The sequence below is a fragment of the Cupressus sempervirens genome, chromosome 6 (genome assembly GCF_028749045.1).
Source record: "Cupressus sempervirens isolate cs-2001-9-10 chromosome 6, ASM2874904v1, whole genome shotgun sequence".
NCBI classification, from domain to species: domain Eukaryota; kingdom Viridiplantae; phylum Streptophyta; class Pinopsida; order Cupressales; family Cupressaceae; genus Cupressus; species Cupressus sempervirens.
This window is the reverse complement of record NC_143123.1, coordinates 163,374,547-163,397,689: the sequence shown is the minus strand read 5'-3', so window position 1 is coordinate 163,397,689 and position 23,143 is coordinate 163,374,547. Positions and strand designations below refer to the sequence as shown.

The window sequence follows — 23,143 nt, the reverse complement described above, 5'->3', positions numbered from 1 at the left end:
ATTCCTAGGTTTGTCACTCAACTTCCTCCCTTTATTATTGTCTTTTGTAGGAATCAATTCATGTAGGGGGAGTGAGGTATTAATATTTAAACCAATGAACAATGAATTATAAGTAGACAATACCATCACCTTTTCAAAAGATTCAACATCTAGTTTGAGATTAGAGTTTCTAACTAGGGATAGGCTTAGTATTGCTTGGTTCGAGGATTCTTTTATTTTCCCTTGCTTGTTTTTTCTCTAGACCATAGAGCTTTTAAGGTCATTTGTTGAATATTTTTAGGACTTAGAGAAAGGTTTTTTCTTTGCCTTGGGATATTCATTAAGACATGATTGGGAGTCGAGGAGTCCTTGACTTTGATAACCTTGATGACCCAATCAAACAATAGATCTTTAAGAGAAATCTTTTATTGTCATAGAAATATTTGACTAGTCCAAATTATTGAGGAATTGTCTTTACCATCAAAGTCTAACTTATTTTCCTTATTCAAGTCATTAGTATTTGTTGAATTATCATACCTATCTAAGGCATAATTTTCCAATAGCTTACTAGTGCCAGGTTTAAAAACCTCTTATGGCTTTACTTTGGTTTTTGGATAGTGTTTACTGATATGATAATTCATTTTGCATAAACAATAAGAATTTAGAGAGCCAAGTGATCTAACATGAAAATTTATAGGTTTTTTTCCAATTTAATTGAAATCAATTAGGAGATTTCAACATGATCTAGAACAATGAAAATTAAAACCCTAGCATTTAAGAAAGAAAGAGTAATTGTTGATTCCTCATTCTACATATTGTTCTTAGTATGTTTCAATATACTAAGGTTAAATTCCCATACTAGTGTAGGAATATTTTTTAATTTCCAATCATCTAGGTGTAGACTTAGGTACTAGCTCTTTAAACATTTCTATAGGAGATGAAAGTGGTATTTTGAACCTATATTGGTTCCAACACTCTTTTTTCACCTCTCTCTTACATATCATGGCTTTGGAAAAAAATCTACGGAAAATCCTTTAAAAAAAAAAAATCATTTTGCAAAAGGATATATGTATGCTTTTTCTTGCATTGCACACTTGCAATCCAATCATCAACAAACTAATGAGATGATACAAAATTAGATTTTTAAACAAACAAACATCATAACAATGTCTTTTCATAATTTAGAGCTTTTACTGTATCCAAATCATGAGAAACTAAGAGAATTATAGGTTGAGGAGGTATCTTCCAACTTCTCTTGGTTGGTTATTTCCTCCACTAAAAAGGCCTCCATCTTCCACACTACCTATCCTAACCCCCTATTCAATGAATCTCTAAGAAGAAAATAGTAGATGGATACTCCTTTTGAAAATATCAATATTTTTAACAAAACCATATGAGGGTTTCTTTATCTTCATTAGCTTGTATCTTGATATTAATATTTGGTTATGAGTTTACAATTGATTCATTAATGCTTCCCTCATCCTTAACAATTTTCCATCATCTCCTACTTGTCAATTGGCCCATGAGAATGTTATTTTTGTGGAGTCTAATCAGTCTCCAAGTGGGAGATTGTTGTTATGTGGAGCCTAATGAGACTCCTAGGTTAATCTTTCTCTACTTCATTCAGTGTAGTTTCCCCTCATATGTTTCTACGAGGTTTGGGGACAATGGCCCCAAGATGGGGTCAAAGGGTGGTGTCCCTTATAGGATCCTAGGGCAAAGCCCTAGGTGCGCTCCCTATCGCGATATAAGGTGGGGCCAATGGGCAACACCCTTGCAGGGGTTTTTTGGGGGTAGTGTCCTTGAAAGCTCAACTAACTTAATTATTGTAAAAGGTTTTGGGAGCTATTTTCTATTGGTTAGAGTATTCTATCCCTAATTTTGTAAGCAACAAAAAGCTTGTATAAAATGAATTAGGGTTATGGATTTCATAATGTATGATGATTTAGTAGCTTCTTGGAGCACTATTGAGTTGCAAGGGATCACAAATTGTAATTAGATTGTAATAACTTGATAATAAGAATATTGGACTTGCCATTTGGTGGACATAGCATAGGGATTCGATGAACCACGTTAAATCTTTGTCTTGTGTTATCTTCTGTGCGCTTTATTATTTTATGATATTGGTTATATTTACATGTAATTGTTATTTCTATCTCGTTAATCCTAATAGAGAAGTACATTATTGTATGGGTACAACTACACAATGTGTATTCAACAGCCAAAGGTTGGTGTAAGCTAAGATGAAGTAAACTAGTCTAGTGAAACAAACCGACACATAAGAAATATTCAAAATACCTTGATAATATAAATTAAACATACAAATCAAGCAATTCTCAAACTCAAAAAATAAAAATGAGAAAAATAAATCTAACCAAAATAACACATCTATTAATATAAAGAAAAGGAAATAAAAGGGTCTAAAACAACTACAAACAACAAAGAATACCAATCTAAACACTTCAGGGCCCATTCAATTGCTGGAATAGTAGAATGTTGGAGTTCTACAATATTAGAATTAGCCAATTCTGAAATTCCTAAATCTAGGAAATGGTTTTTGGAATATGATTAGAACCATATGGTTCCCCTGGAAGATGAATGAGATGATTCATTTTCTGTGTTTAGTTCCTAGAATTGGAATTGGAATAAGCCTTTCTTTTTAAATTTTAACTTTAGTTTTTTGTTAATTTTTTCAAGGCTGGAGTATACATGGTAATATGGGAAATTTTTTAGGGAAAGCATAAAAAAACTCTTACATTTTAGAGATAACATAGGGATACCAAGTTGGCTGTGAGATTGGGAGAATCTAAAGGAGCCCTTAGTGGTTGATGGTGAGGTGAAGGAAATTGCACCCTAACAACTATGTGTATGCCCTCTGTTGAAAGGAAAATGTCTCAAAACTTATTGAAAATAGAATGTTTTTAAAATTTCCACAAATGACCTTTAAAAACCATGGCAAATATAGTAGTGAATGAAATCCTTTGGCTCCTTAATTCATCGTAAAATGATACCATTACAAAAATAATAAAAGCTAATCAACCAAAATAAAACAAGAAATACTTTGAAATCATTTTCCCCTTGTCTCGAATTATCCTTGTGTACGTAAACTGAATGTAATGCAACTTACAGTTGATTGGAGGAAAAAATAATTGAAATCATTCGATGAAGAGAGTGTAGATATTTTAATTTGGCATTCTCCCTAGAAAAGATTTTTCACTTAGTCTCAACATTTTTTATAAATGATAGGATTTGTGCAAGCACAAAATAGAAAAATTATGACGACTAACATAACTTCTCTACACACCACTTTAGGGTAAACGCAGACAAAAAACTCAAAATCTTTCAAAATTTCAATTTATAAAAATGTGGAATTGGAATTGGTTTTCTAATTTCACATTTTCAGGTAGAAAGATTGGTATGCTCAATTTGAACAAAAAGTAGAATTTGAAAAATTTCAATTCCATTTTTTATTTTGTAAAAACCGTGAATTTGAGAATTCAAATATTTGTATATCCCAATTCCACCTCAATTCCAATGACCAAAACTATGAAAAACAACAATGGTAGATGACCTTTCATCTTCAAAAGAGCTCCACGCTCATCTCCAAAAAGTCAATCCCTACAATCTTCATAAAAAACAAACACCTATTTTCTTTTTATGAAATCTTAAACCAAGACTACAAGTTAAAAAACATAAAATCATATCAAGCTGACAACTGTCCTGTTTTACGTTATAGCATTAAAAAATTTCAATTAATTCTATTTTATCGTAATGTCCACACCTTATAGGTTCTTTAGATCCTCAACTTATTCGACTAACGTATGATTCCAAAGTGGCCTCATTGCAAAGATTCCCTGAACACCACCAAATTTATTTGAAGATTATGGTCCACATAAATGACGATAAATCTCTGGAGAACAAATTCTGCACTGGCCTATACTTTTCTCAAGCACTTCAGTATTCGATTCCTGGCCAAGAACAAGCTAAAATTTGAAAGCAACATTTTTTTTGTTTGGCACGTCGCCATAAAAATCAACGAAAGTAGTGGAAGTGAGCTCAACTGATTGCGTAAACCCCAATTACAGCTCACGCTCCCATAATATACGCTAATTTCGAGTCCGAATCCCAATTCGTAATGTAATTATCAATGGTACTACATCCAGGAAAGAACTAAAGATTGTCTTTCAATTTCACATTGTGAATACGAAGGGATAATCGAGCATCTCATTTTGGGCGCTCAATTTGGTTGGCTCTGCGATATTGAACTTCAAGAGATGGATGTGAAAAAAATTGGCGTGTTGATGGTCTATCCAATAATGCCATACCTCCTGGAGGCTATTGAAAGCAGATTTAGGGTATACAAACCGTGGGAAGCTGATGATAAACAGGCTTTTGTGAGCGAGCATAGTGATTCAATTCAAGCAGTGGTCTGCGGTACTGCCGCGGGGGCCAATGCAGAGCTAATTGATTCACTTCCTAAATTGGAGATTGTCTCCACATTTAGTGTGGGTCTGGACAAGGTGGATTTGGCCAAATGCAAGGAGAAGAAAATAGCGGTTACCAACACTCCAGATGTCCTAACGGACGATGTTGCGGATTTGTCCATAGGTTTGATGCTCTGCACGCTACGACAGGTTTGTGCAGCGGATCGATATGTGAGACAAGGATTGTGGCCTAAAGCAGAGTATAAGCTTACTACTAAGGTGAGTTACTGTTGCCATTTTTCAGTATAAGGACAATTTTGCCCTTTTTCTTCATTCCAGGTTTGCAGTTCAGATAATGGTTTAAACTGAGATTTAAGATGTTGTATTGAACTGGGTTTTCTCCATGGATTCTGCTAATGTCAGGTCAAATGGCCGATTCAATAGAATTTGTAAATTTGTCGATAGGTTAGACAATTGAATACCCAGTAGGTCAATGGGTGACAATGACTAGTATCATGAGTTCTTTGTGGAAAATTATCACAAGTTTCACTTTATAACATCTTGTGGAATAGTATGGATTATCATTGGTTAACTTCATGTTCTGCATGTACAATCTTTTGTGCGGGGATTTCCAAGTCACGGATTGGTAATATGTAAGATTTTACGTTCCAGGTTCGTAATAGAAAAATGAGTACGGGTAGAATATTGGGAATTAGCTGGGCTTATATTTTTATTTCGTCATCTTTTTGGATTTATCAACCTAGACTATGTTGGGAATTCCCTATGACCATCTGGACAACACCGATCTTTCTTGTAGGGTGGATGCATCTCCGTAAACGGCTTTGTATTTCTGCTGCATAATCTTTACCGAGCTCATTGTGGGCCATAAGACATCAATTATATATTTAGATTTCAGTCTGCATGGCTGAAATGTTACGGTAAACTTGTGTATTTTGAAGGTTCCTTATTGGGGATAACCAAGTGCATAGTTTTCTGATGAGGTAGAAGCATGCCCACACTAAAGTTGGGCACATGCTAGAACATTGCAACTCGATATCACTCCAAGAAGCTACTAAATCATCATAAATTATGAAATCCCTAACTCTAATTCATTTTATACAAGCTTTTTGTTGCTTACAAAATTAGGGATAGAATACTCTGACCAATAGAAAATAGCTCCTGACACCTTTTACAATAATTAAGTTAGTTGAGCTTTCGGGGGCGCTACCCCCAAAAAAACCCCTACAAGGGTGTTGCCCATTGGCCCCACCTTATATCAAAATTATGACATTAATATGCCTTATCATTCTGCCCCCCACTATTCGAATGCTTGTCCTCAAGCATTATACTTCCTTGCCATAGCTTTGAAGTCTCCCACTGTAGTTTTCCCTATCTTCCCACTTCTGAAAGTGTAGAAGAACCCTCTGGTGTGCTTCCAATGTTCACCCATGTGTTCCTCAACCAATGGATCTGGTCTGGTAGCATCATTACCATAAAGAGGCCAAAGAAGGGTAGGAGGCTGAAAAGTCAATGGCATCCATAGTTCCTTTCTGGTTTGTCTTCCCAGTTTGAACCAGTCTCTTAGAAGGTCATCAGGGTTGCGTGATTCAGCCCGTAGTGGTAAACTTGTGTATTTCGAAGGTTCCTTATTAGTTATTGGGGATAACCAAGTGCATAGTTTTCTGATGAGATAGAAGCATGCAGACACTTAAGTTGGGCACATACTAGAACATTGCGCATCCATATGAAAAAGTTTTTCCCTTTTTCAAAACTTAAAATTACCTATTATGTGCATTAACAGGCATCATTTTATAGCAACTGCAGGTTTGGTTGGGGACAAGTGCTGACTTCAGCTTATCCAATATCTCCAAGAGGCATGACAATGCTTTTTTAGAATTCCGTCTGGTAATATTATGGCCTATTGTAGTCAGTTCATGAATGAGTGTCATTCTTATTTGGTTTTGGATGAGGGCACAATCATTTTGGCAAAAGTGAAAACCGCAACCCTCACATAGATTAGCTTTTGTCCACACCAACCAATCACATCATCTTTTGACTTTGCATAACCTATTGATATCTATATATGTTTGGCAATTGCTGGAAATTTTTCCAATCTCGAATTCAATAAAATTATTGATGAGATTCAAAGCTAAGACTTCTCTTAATGAAAATGTGATTGTATGCAAATTAAAAAATAAGTCCTTCACGTGGTATGAAACTCATGAAAAACCAACTCCCCCACCTAAGCACTATTGTCATGCAGTCCAAAATAGCCACTTATAGATGCTCTTACAACTGTCACAAAGCATCTCTCATGCATGGGCGTTCAGAACCAACATAGCAATATTCTATCATAGTTGTTGTCATAGAATATTATGAGTCGGTCATAACTGTCACGCATACTCTTACAACATCCTACATGTGTCCAGACTCCAAACAACTGAAAATGGAAGATTGCAAAGGGGACACCCAAGCATTATGCCCTCTTCCTAAAGTGGAAACATTGAAAGTAACTCTATATTAATGTGAGCTCTTTAGGTAAATCAATTTCATCCCTTACGGGCAATTGACAAATAACATTACAGGAATAAATAATACAAGGATTTACAAGGTTGATGACACCTTTGTTGAAGTTTAGACCAGAAACGGAGATAAGCAGCAGTTACAAAATAATGAGCAATAAGACAAACAAATTATACTGGGAAAACCGTTCAACTTGAGTGAGAAAAAGCTAGCCACAAATATATCACTTGTATATTTAATGAAAGGGATGAAGACTGTGTTACAATTTGCCCAAACACTAGGTTTAATCTGAAGTGATGATTATAACTTGTGCAAAAAATAATAAATTTCTTAGTATTAATCTCTCAGAAAACAAAAGATGTCAATCTGTATTATATATGCGAATTCCTTCTTGTCTTGACCCTTCATTGTCTTGACTCTTCAGTATCTTGACCCTTCATTTTCTTCAACAAAAAAATAAAAAATAGATTATTTATATATTTCAAATATAAAGAAAGATTGCTCCCTTCGCTATAACATCAACACTCCCTCTTAGCTAGGGAGGTATCTTTCCAAATATCCCTGTCATGGAGTCTGTCGACATGATGCCCACAATGGCTACACCCATTTGTGGAAAATAGTTTATCACTGAAACTCTCAATGTGACGGAGTTACTCAATTTGATACCCACAATGGCTACACCATTTGTGGAAAAGAGTTTTATCACAAAATCTCTCAATGTGATAATGTCATGGAATCACTCAACATGCAGCCACCATGGCTACTCCCATGTATGGAAAGAAGCATATATGCAAATGCCCATCACAGTATCACTCAAAGTGTTGTCATGGACATCCACTATGGCTACTCCCATGAGTGGAAAGAGCAACATCACTTAAGGGCTTTTACCTCATAATTCTCCATCTCATAGAAATATGCATTTAGCTTAACATCTCTCAAGGGCTTTCACCACACATTTCTCATTCTCAAAGAAATATACGTTTTAGCACAGCAAAATCTCTCAAGGGTTATCACATCATATTTATCCCTCTTAGAGTAATCTGCATTTTAGCACATAGTAAGGATTACTGATGTTGATACTCACTCCTAGCAAGGGCAACATTCTCACTCTGGATTGACAGAGAGCTTCACACAACTTTGATTATCTGGACAACACCGATCTTTCTTGTAGGGCAGATGCATGTCCGTAAATGGCTTTGTATTTCTGCTGCATAATCTTTGCCGAGCTCATTGTGGGCCATAAGACATCAACTATATATTCAGATTTCAGTCTGCATGGCTGAAATGTTACGGTAAAGTTGTGCATTTCGAAGGTTCCTTATTGGGGATAACCAAGTGCATAGTTTTCTGATGAGATAGAAGCATGCACACACTAAAGTTGGGCACATGCTAGAACATTGCGCATCCATACGAAAAAGTTTTTTCCTTTTTCAAAACTTAAAATTACCTACTACGTGCATTAACAGGCATCATTTTATAGTTGGTTGGGGACAAGTGCTGACTTAGGCTTATCCAATATCTCGAAGAGGCATGACAATGTTTTTTCAGAATTCCCGCTGGTAATATTATGGTCTATTGTAGTCAGTTCATGAATGAGTGTCATTCTTATTTGGTTTTGGATGAGGGCACATTCATTTTGGCAAAAGTGAAAACCATGACCCTCACATAGATTAGCTTTTGTCCACACCAACCGATCACATCATCTTTTGACTTTGCGTAACCTATTGATATCTATATATGTTTGGGAATTGCTGGAAATTTTTCGAATCTCTAATTCAATAAAATTATTGATGAGATTCAAAGCTAAGACTACTCTTAATGAAAATGTGATTGTATGCAAATAAAAAAATAAGTCCTTCACGTTGTATGAAACTCATATGAAAAACCAACTCCCCCACCTGAAAACCATCATCATGCAGTCCAAAATAATCACTTATAGATGCTCTTACAACTGTCACAAGGCATCTCTCATGCATGGGCATTTAGGAACCAACATAGCAATATTCTATCATAGTTGTCGTCATAGAATATTATGAGTTGGTCATAAGTGGGTCATAACTGTCATGCATGCTCTTACAACATCCTACATGTGTTGAGGCTCCAAACCATAGTTTAAAAATTCGGTTTCGGCAATATCTCATCTGACCCAAATTTTTTTAAAATATCGGAATCGGCAAAAACTCGGCGAAAAATTCGGCAATAAATCGGCACTTTTATCGAACATTTGAAAATACACAATTTCTTAAAATATTCTTAAAAACTCATACATACACACCAAATTTGTAGAACATATAATGATTTGAGATATCCACCATATATTAATCAAAGTTTTAAGTTAAACAATAATTCATAGCAAGTAAAACTTAGTAGATTAACACAGTGATAGAATTATATACCAAAAAACAAGTGCAACATCTGAATATAAATAACTTCAATACATATAGAAGTCAAACTCCATGAAACTACAACTTATGAGTTCACATTAGGTTCAAGTTTCAATATCAATGAAAACTAAAAGTAGCAATCAAAAGAGATTGTTGTTGTTGAGTGGGTAGTGTTGAAGTAGTTTCCCTGGCAACATCATGCTCCTCCTCACATGTTGCCACATTTGCATTCCAGTTATCTTCCTCCATCTCAAACTCACCTAGTTGCTCATTTGTCAATAAAGGATCCTCATATCTGAGGCCCAATAGAAGAAGCCTCTCCACTTGTTTGTGATCCTGTAGAACTAAAAGTTCCCATTGAGGCTGCCATGGCCTCGAATGTCCTCTTTTTTGCTTCCTTATTTTGTGCAATTTTTTGAAGGCTCATCAAAGCCTCTCTTGAAGCCTCCTTTGGACATTTATCACACGGTGAAATATCTTTGTTTGCAATTTTCGCAAGATGGTATTTCAATCGACTTACACTTGAAGTCATATGCTTGTGGCAAAAGATACATTGGACTTGTCCTTTGTTTGCTCCTATGATCCCGTATTTCCATAAAGAGTCCTCTCTACCACCAGCCATCTTGTGAAAAAATAGGTAAGAGTATGAGAACCTAACAAATAAACAATGAATTATTATTAGAAAGTGTCCAAATTTACAATAAATCAAATTTAATATTTTGTAAATTTAGTAAAATACTGTTATAAATCTATTAATTCTTAAAATATATGGTAAATACTAAAGTCGAATACTTATATATAATAATAAAACAATATTACTATAAAAGTTAAATTTATAGTAATATTGTTTTATTATTATATATAAGTTATTGTTTTATAATTTTATTATTATATATTATTATTATATATAAGTTTAAGTTTTATAATTTATTAATTTTATTATTATATATAAGTTATTGTTTTATAATTTTATTATTATTATATATTATTATTAATTTATTATATTGTAATCACTAATTTGTTTGTAATAAATTTAGTCCAAATAAAAAACTAAAACTCCATATTCTGGAATCTGAATATAAAACTAAATATAATAATATATATTAAAATTTAATATAGTATATTGAGTATTGTATGACTATGAAGTTGGATGAATGAGAACTATGAAAAATAGAAAAATGCAAATATAAAATGAGCAAAAATAAATAAAAGTGAACCCTACCTGGAGAGAAAATCCTGATAGCAGACTGTAGAATCGCGGCTAGATACTTCACGCGGCAGTTTGCAGGCCTATCACGAATCACGGTGACTGCTATTTCGATTGCAATCCGACTGCTATCCCGACTGAATCTTGGCATCAAGTTTCACTCTCACGACTCACAGTGACGGTGAAAAGACGAGTTCATTTTCGCATGGCAAAAATGGAAAACCTAATTGGCGTTGACGTTGACCGCAGTCAACAATTTAATCTGGCGTTTTATTGTTTTATTCGCGATATATTTTGCTAGAAATCACTGCGAGTTTTATAAAAATCTGGGCGCGATATTTTCAGCGTTTAATTCGTCTTGAGTTTAGCCCCGCGATAATCCGTGATTTCGGCGATATATCGCCGACTTTTTAAACTATGCTCCAAACAACCCAAAATGGAAGATTGTAAAGGGGACAACCAAGCATTTTGCCCTCTTCCTAAAGTCGAAACATTGAAAGTAACTCAATATTAATGTGAGCGCTTTTAACACTATTGGTAAATCAATTTCATCCCTAATGGGCAATTGACAAATAACATTATAGGAATAAATAATACAAGGATTTACAAGGTTGATGACACCTTTGTTGAAGTTTAGACGAGAAACGGAGATAAGCAGCAGATGCAAAATAATATTGGGAAAACCGTTCAACTTGAGGGAGAAAAAGCTAGCCACAAATATATCACCTGTAACAAACGAATTTTCCTAACCAGTTTAAAACACATAATTATCAAATAACTGATTCCATTTCACATGACAAAGACTTCCATTGACTAATTATAACTAGAAAGAAGTAACTGCTTCCTATTTTATTTGCATAATATATTCGACTGTTCTAATGAAATAAATAATTGAGTACGTGCTAACATTTTAATCATTCTAACTGATAACATGTTCAGCTGAAAGTAAAGTGACAACTATCTTCTTTATCAACTAATATATTCATTCTAACTGATAACATGTTCAGCTGAAAGTAATGTAACAACTATCTATTTATTCTCCTATGAATCTAAAGGTAGAAGTGCAAAAGAAAGACATACAAAAACAATGGAGAAATCCCTTTGCCATGTTGTTCAAGCCTCGGCATTGGTGAGAGGAGAAGCATTGACTTAGGCTTAACCTCCCAACTGTGGACCATACTTATCCCCACACATCCTAACTTAATATAACGACTCTCCCTACCTCGAGATTGGGCTTGGGATGTTCTTAAGTCCAGCCATCTGAGCTACTCGGTTGTTTGAGTGTCCCATCAGTTATTTCGAAATAACTGAAGCTTCTAGACAAACAAAAAGATCTCATGATCGGCACATCTGCCTATATCTACCTTGGCCAAGGATTTCAAATTGGGTTCGTAAACCCGATCTCCACCACTTGACGACAGGTTCCTTTATCAGGACATGCATGAGCTATTTAATTATTTATTCCAATCTGATTTTTTGATTTTATTTGCAGGTTAAGTTTACACGTCTTCACCATTCATTGGCCTCTCTGCCGGGTGAATTCCTTGGTGTCCTCATGATTTCGACTTGATTTCACACCTCTTCACCCATACTATGGCTTCAATGCCAGATGAATTCCTTGGTGTCAAGTATTCTGATTTCAAGCGAGGTATTATATATGTTATGAGTATTGCAATCATATGGATTTGTTTAACATTCATATTTATCTTAGTCTTCAATAGGCTGCATAATTGATTTAAGCTCAAGACCGTTTGGAAATTGGTATTATAAACACCTCAGACATTTACAAATTTCATATAAGATTATCTCCACAAATCATTCCTAACCAGCTGAGGAGAATATGTAGATATAGAATGGAAGAGCAGAAATAAAAATTTAGAATGGAAGTACGCATGCGTTTTATTTGCATTCGGCTATGTTCAGATAAGATTGGTTTCGTATTAGCACTGTTTCTAAGCAATAAACTTGCCATTGCAATACTACACAATCGGTTCCCAAGGATTACCAAACAAAAGTATAACTTGCGAGTTTGCGTGTAACCTGTTCTCCCGCAATTGTAGGTTGGGCTTCTAGCTTCACTTCCACAGCAAAGGATGTATCGGGTTCACAACAGATGACTATGATTGTAATTGCAAGGATTCGGTTGCATAAATTGATGTTCGGCGGTAACGAAAGAGTGTTCAGAGCAATTGTAGGTTGGGCTTTCGGCTGAAAGGATGTATCGGGTTCACAACAGATGACTATGATTATGATTGCAAGGATTCAGTTGCGTAAATCGACGTTCGGCGGGAAAGAAAGAGTGTTCAGAGCAATGATTTATCATGGAGTAAATAAAAATGTGAGACATATTCTCAATCCCAATCATGACTCCTTTAAAAGTTAAGCCGAGACTCCTCGGCTTCCATATGTTTCCAAGAAGTCTATTTGGGTGCTTCAAGAATTTCAATTTTGAAAAGAATTGAATAAAAGCGGGAAGTTAAATAAGGAGAAAATGAAAAGATTAAATCTTTTTTATTATTATTATAAGCTCTTATGTACATTCTTGTACGTATATTGATGAGGTGGCATCATTGGATTATTTATTTATAATTTATTGGTGCCACTTCATTTTTATATATATAAGTTTGTATTTATGAGTTTATAATAATGATTAAATAAAAGAGATTCAATAATTCTTAAAAGGTATGAATTATATTTAGTTTTTGATTATTTTAAGTTGTTATTATATTGTTTTCTTAATAGCTCATGCGGTCCCTTAATGAAGCCTAAGGTCAAGTCTTCGTATCCTTTCCAAGGCAGTTTAGGTCATACCTGTCGATCCTGGTGATTGGGCCATTTCGACCATCCCCTTCCGATGATCTCGTTTAGCAATGCTTCCCTCTCCTCAGTCTTCTTCCTGCAACCACTCAAGCAAAACATTCTCACCAATGCATTAATTCAAAAATATAAACATATTGATCGTCAGTTCCAATCAAACATTGTTCAATCATCGAATGACAAATATAAGTTGCGCAATCATTTTCTTCAACGTCTATATTAACTAACTGATTTCACATGATCATGAAGGAATAATTTGTTATCGGTTGGTACAACGTATATAATTTAACTAACTTGCTTCACATGACTAGGAAAAGAAATAATCAATTGATGCAACGTATATAATTAACTAACTTGTTTCACATGATCAGGAAAGAAATAATCAATTGATACAATGTATATAATTAACTAACTTGTTTCACATGATCAGGAAAAGAAAAGAAAATTAAAATTCATTAAACCAACAATCATAATCAAAACTAAAATTAGGGCAAAATTTGGGATGTAACATACCCACCCCCTTAGATTTTTCATCGTCCTCGATGAACATAACAAAGAAAAAAAAAAAAATTCGTTAAACCAACGATCATAATCAAAACTAAAATTAGGGCAAAATTCGGGATGTAACATACCCACCCCCTTAGATTTTTTGTCGTCCTTGATGAACATAACAACAAAATTTAAGCAATACTTAGATAGTTTATACAGGAAGAAAAGAAATATTCAATTCTCAGTTTTAGTGACAAGATGGGGGTATCTTTGTAAAATGTCATGATAATCCTCCCAGGTGGCATTATCCTCAGCATATTGGTCCCACTGGACCTTGCATTGCGTCACTTCTCGATTTCGTAAGTGTAGCTTACGTACCTCGAGTATTCTGAGTGGTCTTACCTCTACAAACTCCTGGTTCTTGCACCTGCAATAATTTCCAATCAATCATATGTTCATGGTGGGTAATATACTTTTTAAGATATGACACATGGAAGACGTCATGCATCCTAGCAAGGGCTGGTAGTAAAGCAATCCTATAGGCTACTGTGTTCACAACTTCCAGAACTTCAAAGGGTCCCACATATCGCGGGGCTAACTTAGCGTTTTTGCCAAACTTGATAGTACTTTTCTGAGGTTTAACCCTTAGTAATACCTTGCCCCCTACAAAGGATTTTCTAGGTGTTCTTTTGGCATCAACATAACTCTTTTGTCTGTCGTTCACTTCCTTTAACCTTTGAAGAATCTAGGTTTCTTGTTCCTCCATCTCTTGAAGCATTTTAGGCCCAACAATGATTCTATCTTCCAACCGATTCCAACTCACCGGGGTTCTGCATTTACGACCATACAAGGCCTCAATGGGAGCCATTCTAATGGTGGACTGATAGGAGTTATTATATGCAAATTCTACCAAGGGTAAGTATGTTTTCCATTGGTACAGTTGGTCCATATAGTATACTCTTAGAAGATCTTCTAATACCTGATTTATCTGTTCTGTTTGACCATCTGTCTTAGGATGATAGGCTGAACTAATGTTTAATTTAGTACCCAAGGCTGTAAATAATGTTTGCCAAAACTTGGAAGTTATCCTAGCATCCCTATCTGAAATAATTTTCTCCGGAATTCCGTGCAACCTGAAAATCTCTTTCACGAACTAATGGGCAATCTCGGGTGCTCTATCAGTTAAATTTCCTAGTATGAAATGAGCAACCTTTGTCAATCTATCAACCACGACCAAGATAGTGTTGTGTCGATTTCGTGTCATAGGTAATCCCTGTACGAAATCCATAGATATTACCTGCCATTTCCACTCGGGTACCTCATTAGGGTGTAACAAACTTGCTGGGTATCGATGTGCTGCTTTTACTCTCTGGCATTCCAAACAACCTGTGACAAACTCGATTATCTCCCTTTTCATCCCTTTCCAGAAATATAGAGGTTTTATATTAGATAACATTTTTGTTACTCTCGGATGTCCTGAATATGGGGCTGAATGAAATTCACCTAAGATTAGTCTTCGGAGTTCAAGGTCGTTGGGTACATAGATTCTGTGATGATATCTTAATAATCCATCCTCCTCTAAGTTAAACTCTGAATACTTGGGATCTTGTGGGTCTCTGATAAGAGCTAGGCTGATTTCTGCATAAAACTCACCATGCTGTAAGTGTCGTAAAATTTGATCTCTTAACTTGAAGTCTGTAGTAGTTATTTTCGAAATGTGTCTTCTCTTGCTTAGAGCATTTGCCACCTTGTTTTCTTTACCTTTAATATAACTTGTGTCAAATTCATAATCTGCTGAAAATTCCAGCCACCTCCTTTATCTAGCATTAAGGTTCGGTTGGGTGAAAATATACCTCAAACTATGATGATCGGATCTAAGTTCAAAAGGTTTTCCGATTAAGTAATGTTTCCACATTTGCAAAGCATGCACAATTGCTGCCAATTCAAGATTATGGGGTGCATAATTTTATTCATAGTTTTTCAGTTTCCTAGAGTCATAAGTAATAACCTATTCATCCTGCATTAGCACACCCCTAATCCTTCTCCGGATGCATTTGTTAACACTACGAATTGCTTTTGAGGATCAGATATTCGTAGAATAGGTGCTGTATTCAATTTTTCTTTGAAAAACTCAAAGGCTGATTGACACTTCTTTGTCCAGAGAAACTTCTTTCCCTTCCTTTGAAGCGAAGTGATTGGATAGGCTATCCTTGAGAAATTTCTGACAAACTTTCTATAGAACCTTGCCAACCCCATAAAGCTGCTAACTTCGGATACATTCCTAGGTATGGGCCATTCCTTAATTGCTTTTATCTTTGCCGGAGCTACCACTATACCCTGAGCTGATATAATGTGCCCTAGATACTGAATTTCTTTTTGGTAGAAAGTGCACTTAGATAATTTCCCATATAGTTTGTGTTCTCTTAATCTTTGCAGAACTACTTCTAAATGCCTTTGATGTTCTTCCTCGCTCTTAGAATATATTAAGATGTCATCTATAAAGACCGATACAGACTTATCCAGACAATCCTGGAATATGTTGTTCATTAAATTCATGAAAGTTGCTGTGGCATTGGTTAACTCGAAAGACAACATTGTAAACTCATAATGTCCATGCCTGGTTCTAAATGTTGTTTTATGTATATCCTCATCCTTTATTCAAAGCTGATGGTATCTTGACCTCAAGTCAATTTTTGAAAATACTGTCGCACCTTTCATTTGATCAAAAAGATCATCTATCCTCGGCAATGGGTACCGGTTTTTGATGGTGACTTTATTGAGCATCCTATAATCTATGCATAATCTCATGGGTCCATCCTTCTTCCTCACAAATAGCATTGGGGCTCCCCATGGTAAGACACTAGGCCAAATCAACTTCTTATCTAGCATATCTTGGAGTTGGATCTGTAATTCTATTAATTCTGTAGTTGTCATTCTATATAGTGCTCGGGATATGGGTTCTGCTCCTGGTATCAAGTCTGTGGTGAAGTCAAATGCTTAGGAAGGGGGTAGTCCAGGAAGTTCTTTAGGAAATACGTCTTGATAATTCTTTAAATAGGGGTATTTTTCCTCGAAGGATTCTTTTAACTTTTCTTTGATTTCCCCATCTTCATAACGATAGTCATCTCCATAAGTGGTGGTTTTTGGTTCCCTTGTGTCCTCAATCCTAACTGCAAAAATCTCACAACCCTTTCTCCCATATCTTTTAAGTTGCATTGCAAAAATCTATTTTGATCTAATTTCATGCTTAATCCCTGAAATGCTTGTTGGTCTACCTTGATCATCCACATAGTTTACAGTTTTGGCAAGACAATTTACTTTGGCCTTATGTTCATTGAGCCAATTAATTCCTATAATAATGTCGTATGACCCAAGGGATGCTACATATAAGTTCAGTTCCATTGAAAAATTCGGGAAGTCAACTTGAGCTTCAAATAGGCACTACTCTACCTTGGCCCTTGATTGGTTCGCATATTCAACTATCCATGGTTTTGCCATAAAACTAGATCTTTTTGAAAACCTACTTAGCAGTCTAGGTGATATAAAACATTTAGAGGCTCTAGTATCAATTAAAATGGACACAGGGTTTCCGTAGATCTTACCCGGAGTTTCAATGGGGCCTATTTCTTGTTTTGCCTGTCTATTATCCAGAGCTACGTGAATCCTCCGCTGAAAGACTTGCCGTTGTTGCGGTAAAGGTGGTCATTGTGGCTGGCTGGTGTTGGGTTTATTGGGGCACCGGTTTACATAATGTATCTCCTGCACAGTTAAAACATCCTCCTGGTGGTTCTTCATTATTCTTGTTGTTTTTACTCATATTATAATTGCTTTTGGCATCTTTAGCTCCATTGCCCTTTAACTCTGGTTTGTTGTATTTGTAGTCCTTATATTGCTTTTTCTGAGGCCCGAAATCAGCACCATTTGAATTCCAAGTTGTCTTCCTCTTGTTGTCTCGTATGGAGTCATCCTTTCTGATCTTGTGTTCTTGCTGAATAGCCTTCTCTAGGGCTTCTTCCATGGTTCAGGGAGCGAGAACATCAGTAGCTCCTCCTATCCTATTGTTCAAACCCATGATGAATTTCCTCACCTTCAAATTGGTGTCCTGCTGATATGGTGGCACGTATTTTAGCAATTGAGTGAACTTCTCCCAGTACTTATGTACCAACATGTGTTTTGGAAGTCTAAAGGCTTATGATCATAAAAGGTTTGCGGCAGCCAACATTTCCGGAATATGTTCACAAATTTTTCCCAAGTGATCTCAGTGGTTCTAATGTTCAGTTCAATCTTGGTGTTTCCCCACTAGGTTGCAGCTTCTCCGGTAAACTGATATATTCCCCAAACTGCTTTTGAGGTTTCAAAGAAATTCCTAATCTCAAAATATTGTTTCATCTTAGTTAACCATGCTTCTGCTTCCTCCCCGGACTCAGAATCGGAAAACTTAGGTGGTTTTATTTTCTTAATGTCTAGTGATAAATCAGCCACTATCTCTTTCTTCTTTTGTTTCTCCGATTGCTTGGGAGAGGGAGTTTTGTTATGCTTGGAGACTTTTGTCTCTGCTTTAGGAGGTGGTGAGGTTTGAATTTCCTTGCGGTTCTGCCCTATTTGGGTTGCCATTTCACTCATTTTTCTTTCCATGGTTTCTAACTTTAGTTGTGTTTTTTGCAAGATCTGGAGTAGCAATTCATTAGAAGATTGAGGGTTCTCACATATTATATCTTGATTTACATTGTTCTCGTTGTTGTTCATTTTTATGTTTATGGTTTCCACCTGTTAATTTACAGTTGTGTCAATTATGTGGAAAAAGAAGAGATCTTTACAAAAAGAAAAGTCTTACAAACACATGATTTTCAAATAACTTAATTTAGTTTATTATTTAGTTGCTCCACTTAGAACAACCTTATTTACAGAATTTCCTCTATTGAGGATGTTTACATCAACATAACATTTAATCTTGCTTTGCAACACTTAATTTTGGTTCAATTTAGTACATCTCCCACACCATCCGGGATCTATGAAATTGTAAGAGAGGATTGCTTTGCCGAGCGTTCCAGCTTTGAATCCGCTTGTTTCTATATGCTGCTTTGCTAGCAGGAGTCCACTTGACTCTTTCCTTCTTCATCTGCTAAATTGCCTGATTCAGAGTTTCATTATCTCGGGATATAGAACAACAGTTGTAATCGTATTTAGTCATGTTTTTAATGAGATAGGGAAAGATGGGGTGTCGAGTCTTCTTGCGGGGTGTTTTATGTACTTGCATCCTGTAGTCAGTCCATAATTCTTTCAGGTTTCAAGAAGGTAGGGTGCCCTAGGTTCAGTGTTGAACCCAACACTCTAATACCATATGTAACAAACAAATTTTCCTAACCAGTTTAAAACACATAATTATCAAATAACTAATTTTATTTCACATGACAAAGACTTACATTAACTAATTATAACTAGAAAGAATAACTGCTTCCTATTCTATTTGCATAATATATTCGACTATTGTAATGAAATAAATAATTGAGTACATTGCTAACATTTTAATCATTCTAACTGATAACATGTTCAGCTGAAAGTAAAGTAACAACTATCTTCTTTATCAACTAATACATTCATTCTAACTGATAACATGTTTAGCTGAAAGTAAATTAACAACTATATATTTATTCTGCTATGAATCTAAAGGTAGAAGTGCAAAAGAAAAACATACAGAAACAATGGAGAAATCCCTTTGCCATTTTGTTCAAGCCTTGGCATTGGTGAGAGGAGAAGCATTGACTTAGGCTTACCCTCCCAACCGCGGACCATACTTATCTCCACACATCCTAACTTAATAGAACAACCCTCCCTACCTTGAGATCGGGCTTGGGATGTTCTTAAGTCCAACCATCCGAGCTACCCAGTGGTTTGAGTGTCCCATCAGTTATTCGTAAATAACTGAAGCTTCTGGATAAACAAAAAGATCTCATGATCAGCACATCTGCCTATATCTACCTTGGCCAAGGATTTCAAATTGGGTTCGTAAACCCGATCTCCACCACTTGACTTGACAACAGGTTCCTTTATTAGGACATGCATGAACTATTTAATTATTTATTCCAATCTGATTTCTTGATTTATTTGCAGGTTAAGTTTACACCTCTTCACCATTCATTGGCCTCTCTACCGGGTGAATTCCTTGGTGTCCTAATGATTCCGACTTGATTTCACACCTCTTCACCCATACTATGGCTTCAATGCTAGGTGAATTCCTTGGTGTCAAGTATTCTGATTTCAAGCGAGGTATTATATATGTTATGAGTATTGCAATCATATGGATTTGTTCAACATTCATATTTATCTCAGTCTTCAATAGGCTGCATAATTGATGTAAGCTTAAGACCGTTTGGAAATTGGTATCATAAACACCTCAGACATTTACAAATTTCATATAAGATTATCTCCACAAATCATTCCTAATTGGCTGAGGAGAATATGTAGATATAGAATGGAAGAGCAGAAATAAAAATTTAGAATGGAAGTACACATGCATTATATTTGCATTCAGTTAAGTTCAGATAAGATTGGTTCCATATTAGCAGTGTTTCTAAACAATAAACTTGCCATTGCAATAGTACACAATTGGTTCCTCCCAAGGATTACCAAAGAAAAGTATAACTTGCGAGTTCGGGTGTAACCTGTTCTCCCGCAATCGTAGGTTGGGCTTCCGGCTTCACTTCTGCAGCAGAGGATGTATCGGGTTCACAACAGATGACTATGATTGTAATTGCAAGGATTCGGTTGCGTAAATTGATGTTCGGCGGTAAAGAAAGAGTGTTTAGAGCAATGATTTATCATGGAGTAAATGAAAATGTGAGAGAGACATTCTCAATCCCGATCATGACTCCTTTAAAAGTTAAGCCGAGACTCCTCGGCTTCCATACGTTTCCAATAAGTCTGTTCGGGTGCTTCAAGAATTTCAATTTTGAAAAGAAAAGAATAAAAGCGGGAAGTTAAATGAGGAGAAATGAAAAGATTAAATCTTTATTATAATTATTATTACAAGTTCTTATGTACATTCTTGTATGTATATTGATGAGGTGGCATCATTGGATTATTTATTTATAATTTATTGGTCCCACTTCATTTATATATATAAGTTTGTATTTACGAATTTATAATAATGATTAAATAAAAGAGATTCAATAATTCTTAAAAGGTATGAATTATATTTAGTTTTTGATTATTTTAAGTTATTATATAGTTTTCTTAATAGCTCATGCGGTCCTTTAATGAAACCTGAGGTCAAGTCTTCGTATCCTTTCCAAGATAGTTTAGGTCATACCTGTCGATCTTGATGACTGGGCCATTTCGACCATCCCCTTCTGATGATCTCGTTTAGGAATGCTTCCCCTCTCCTCAGTCTTCTTCTTGCAACCACTCAAGCAAAACATTCTCGTCAATACATTAATTCAAAAATATAAACATATTGATCATCAGTTCCAATCAAACGTCGTTCAATCATTGAATGACAAATATAAGTTGCATAATCATTTTCTTCAATGTATACATTAACTAATTCATTTCACATGATCATGAAGGAATAATTCGTTATTAATTGGTACAACGTATATAATTTAACTAACTTGCTTCACATGACTAGGAAAATAAATAATCAATTGATGCAACGTATATAATTAACTAACTTGTTTCACATGATCAGGAAAGAAATAATCAATTGATATAACATATATAATTAACTAACTTGTTTCACATGATCAGGAAAAGAAAAGAAAAAAATCGTTAAACCAACGATCATAATCAAAATTAAAATTAGGGCAAAATTTGGGATGTAACATCACCTATATATTTAATGAAAGAGATGAAGACTGTGTTACAATTTGCCCAAACACTAGGTTTAATCTGAAGTGATGAGTGTAACTTATAAGCAAAAAAATAAAATCTCTTAGTATTAATCTCTCAGAAAACAAAAGATATCAATCTGTATTATATATGCGAATTACTTCTTGTCTTGACTCTTCAGTTTCTTGACCCTTCATCTTCTTCAACAAAAAATTGATAAATAGTCTATAGATTATATTCTAGAACCAGGTAATATATTGAACATGCTTGCCCAGTGCAAAGAAAGAACTCGCAAATTAGTGTCACATCCAGATACAAGCCCACCGTCTGTAAATTCTTGCCTAGAACTCACACAAGATGAATATTCCGTGTCTCTATTGATGAGACCCAACTTCCATCTCTAGTAGCTGATACAGTAGTAAACACAACTCAAATGCCCAATGTGGCGACCCTCTTGATTCTATCAAGGTTTCTGTAATAATGTCTGCTGAATAAGTCTAGAATTATACCACTATAGAGTCTTTGCACACATATAATTTCCAATTTCCAACATTAGAAAGTGTGGGCAATAGATATTGAAACATCAAACCTAATAATAGAAGGCAGCTTCCATTAGAATATTCGGGTAAAACATCAAATAATATGAATAATAACAATTGCAGATCATCTCATTACTTCACTATGATAATTATCTATCTTTGACAACTGTAATCTTTTATGCTTCTTTGAAATTTCAAATATTCCTTGGGTAATTATAAACTCACATAATCTCATCACAAATCTATCCATGGACATATAATACTCAAATAAAGTATCCAATTTTAAATACAAGCTCTACAAGCAGTTACAATTTGAGATTTGATAATAGGACTTATCTGTAAATTTGTCTAGAATGATATCCTTGAGCGTGTGGACGTTCCAATGGAGGAATTGAAAAAGTTAATGAAAAGCAGCAAGCTAGGCAGTTTGGATGGCTTGAAGGCTAACAGATATTCAAACACAGGTAAGATTCCACTGGAGTGACAGGCATAGAAACTGTTTGTGTAGCATTCTAAGCCTGTAGGTGCCCTTCCCCCATTGAAATGCTGTTCCTTGGAGCACGGTTAGTCGTTGTCTTTGAGCCTGATAGTGTAGAGCTGATATTCTCTTAGTTACCGATTCGTGAAACAAATCCGATTCGGGCACGTGAATCGGATCCGTGGATTCATGATTTTTCCCCCAATAGTGATTCGTGGAGGATACATGTGTGTGTGTGTGTCTATATATATATATATATGCATTATATATACTAAAAAATGAGAGAAATATACATAGTTCTAAAACTAAATCATTTCAAAGTATGGATCTATGGATCAAATCCATAATGATTATAAGAAAATAATAAAAAAAAAAAACTCAAAAAAAATTCAATTTTTTTAGAAAAGAAAAAGAAAAAAAATCCAGACGAATCCGGACGAATCTAGCCACGGATTCAAATCCGGATCCAGCCTCTA

General features: G+C 35.3%; 1 protein-coding gene across 2 annotated transcripts in view; it reads left to right on the top strand.

The window, feature by feature from the left end:
- Positions 1-23,143, top strand: part of LOC149551758 (hydroxyphenylpyruvate reductase-like) — a 73,123-nt gene that overhangs the window by 25,482 nt on the left and 24,498 nt on the right. Inside the window, exon 1 of one of the 2 annotated variants that reach the window (XM_089787256.1) lies at positions 3,797-4,682. The exons of the other annotated variant lie outside the window; for it this stretch is intronic. Coding sequence (XP_089643382.1) covers positions 4,254-4,682 — 429 coding nt within the window. The 5' untranslated portion in view covers positions 3,797-4,253. Of the gene's footprint in view, positions 1-3,796; positions 4,683-23,143 lie in introns of those variants that run through there. 2 annotated transcript variants of the gene reach the window in all.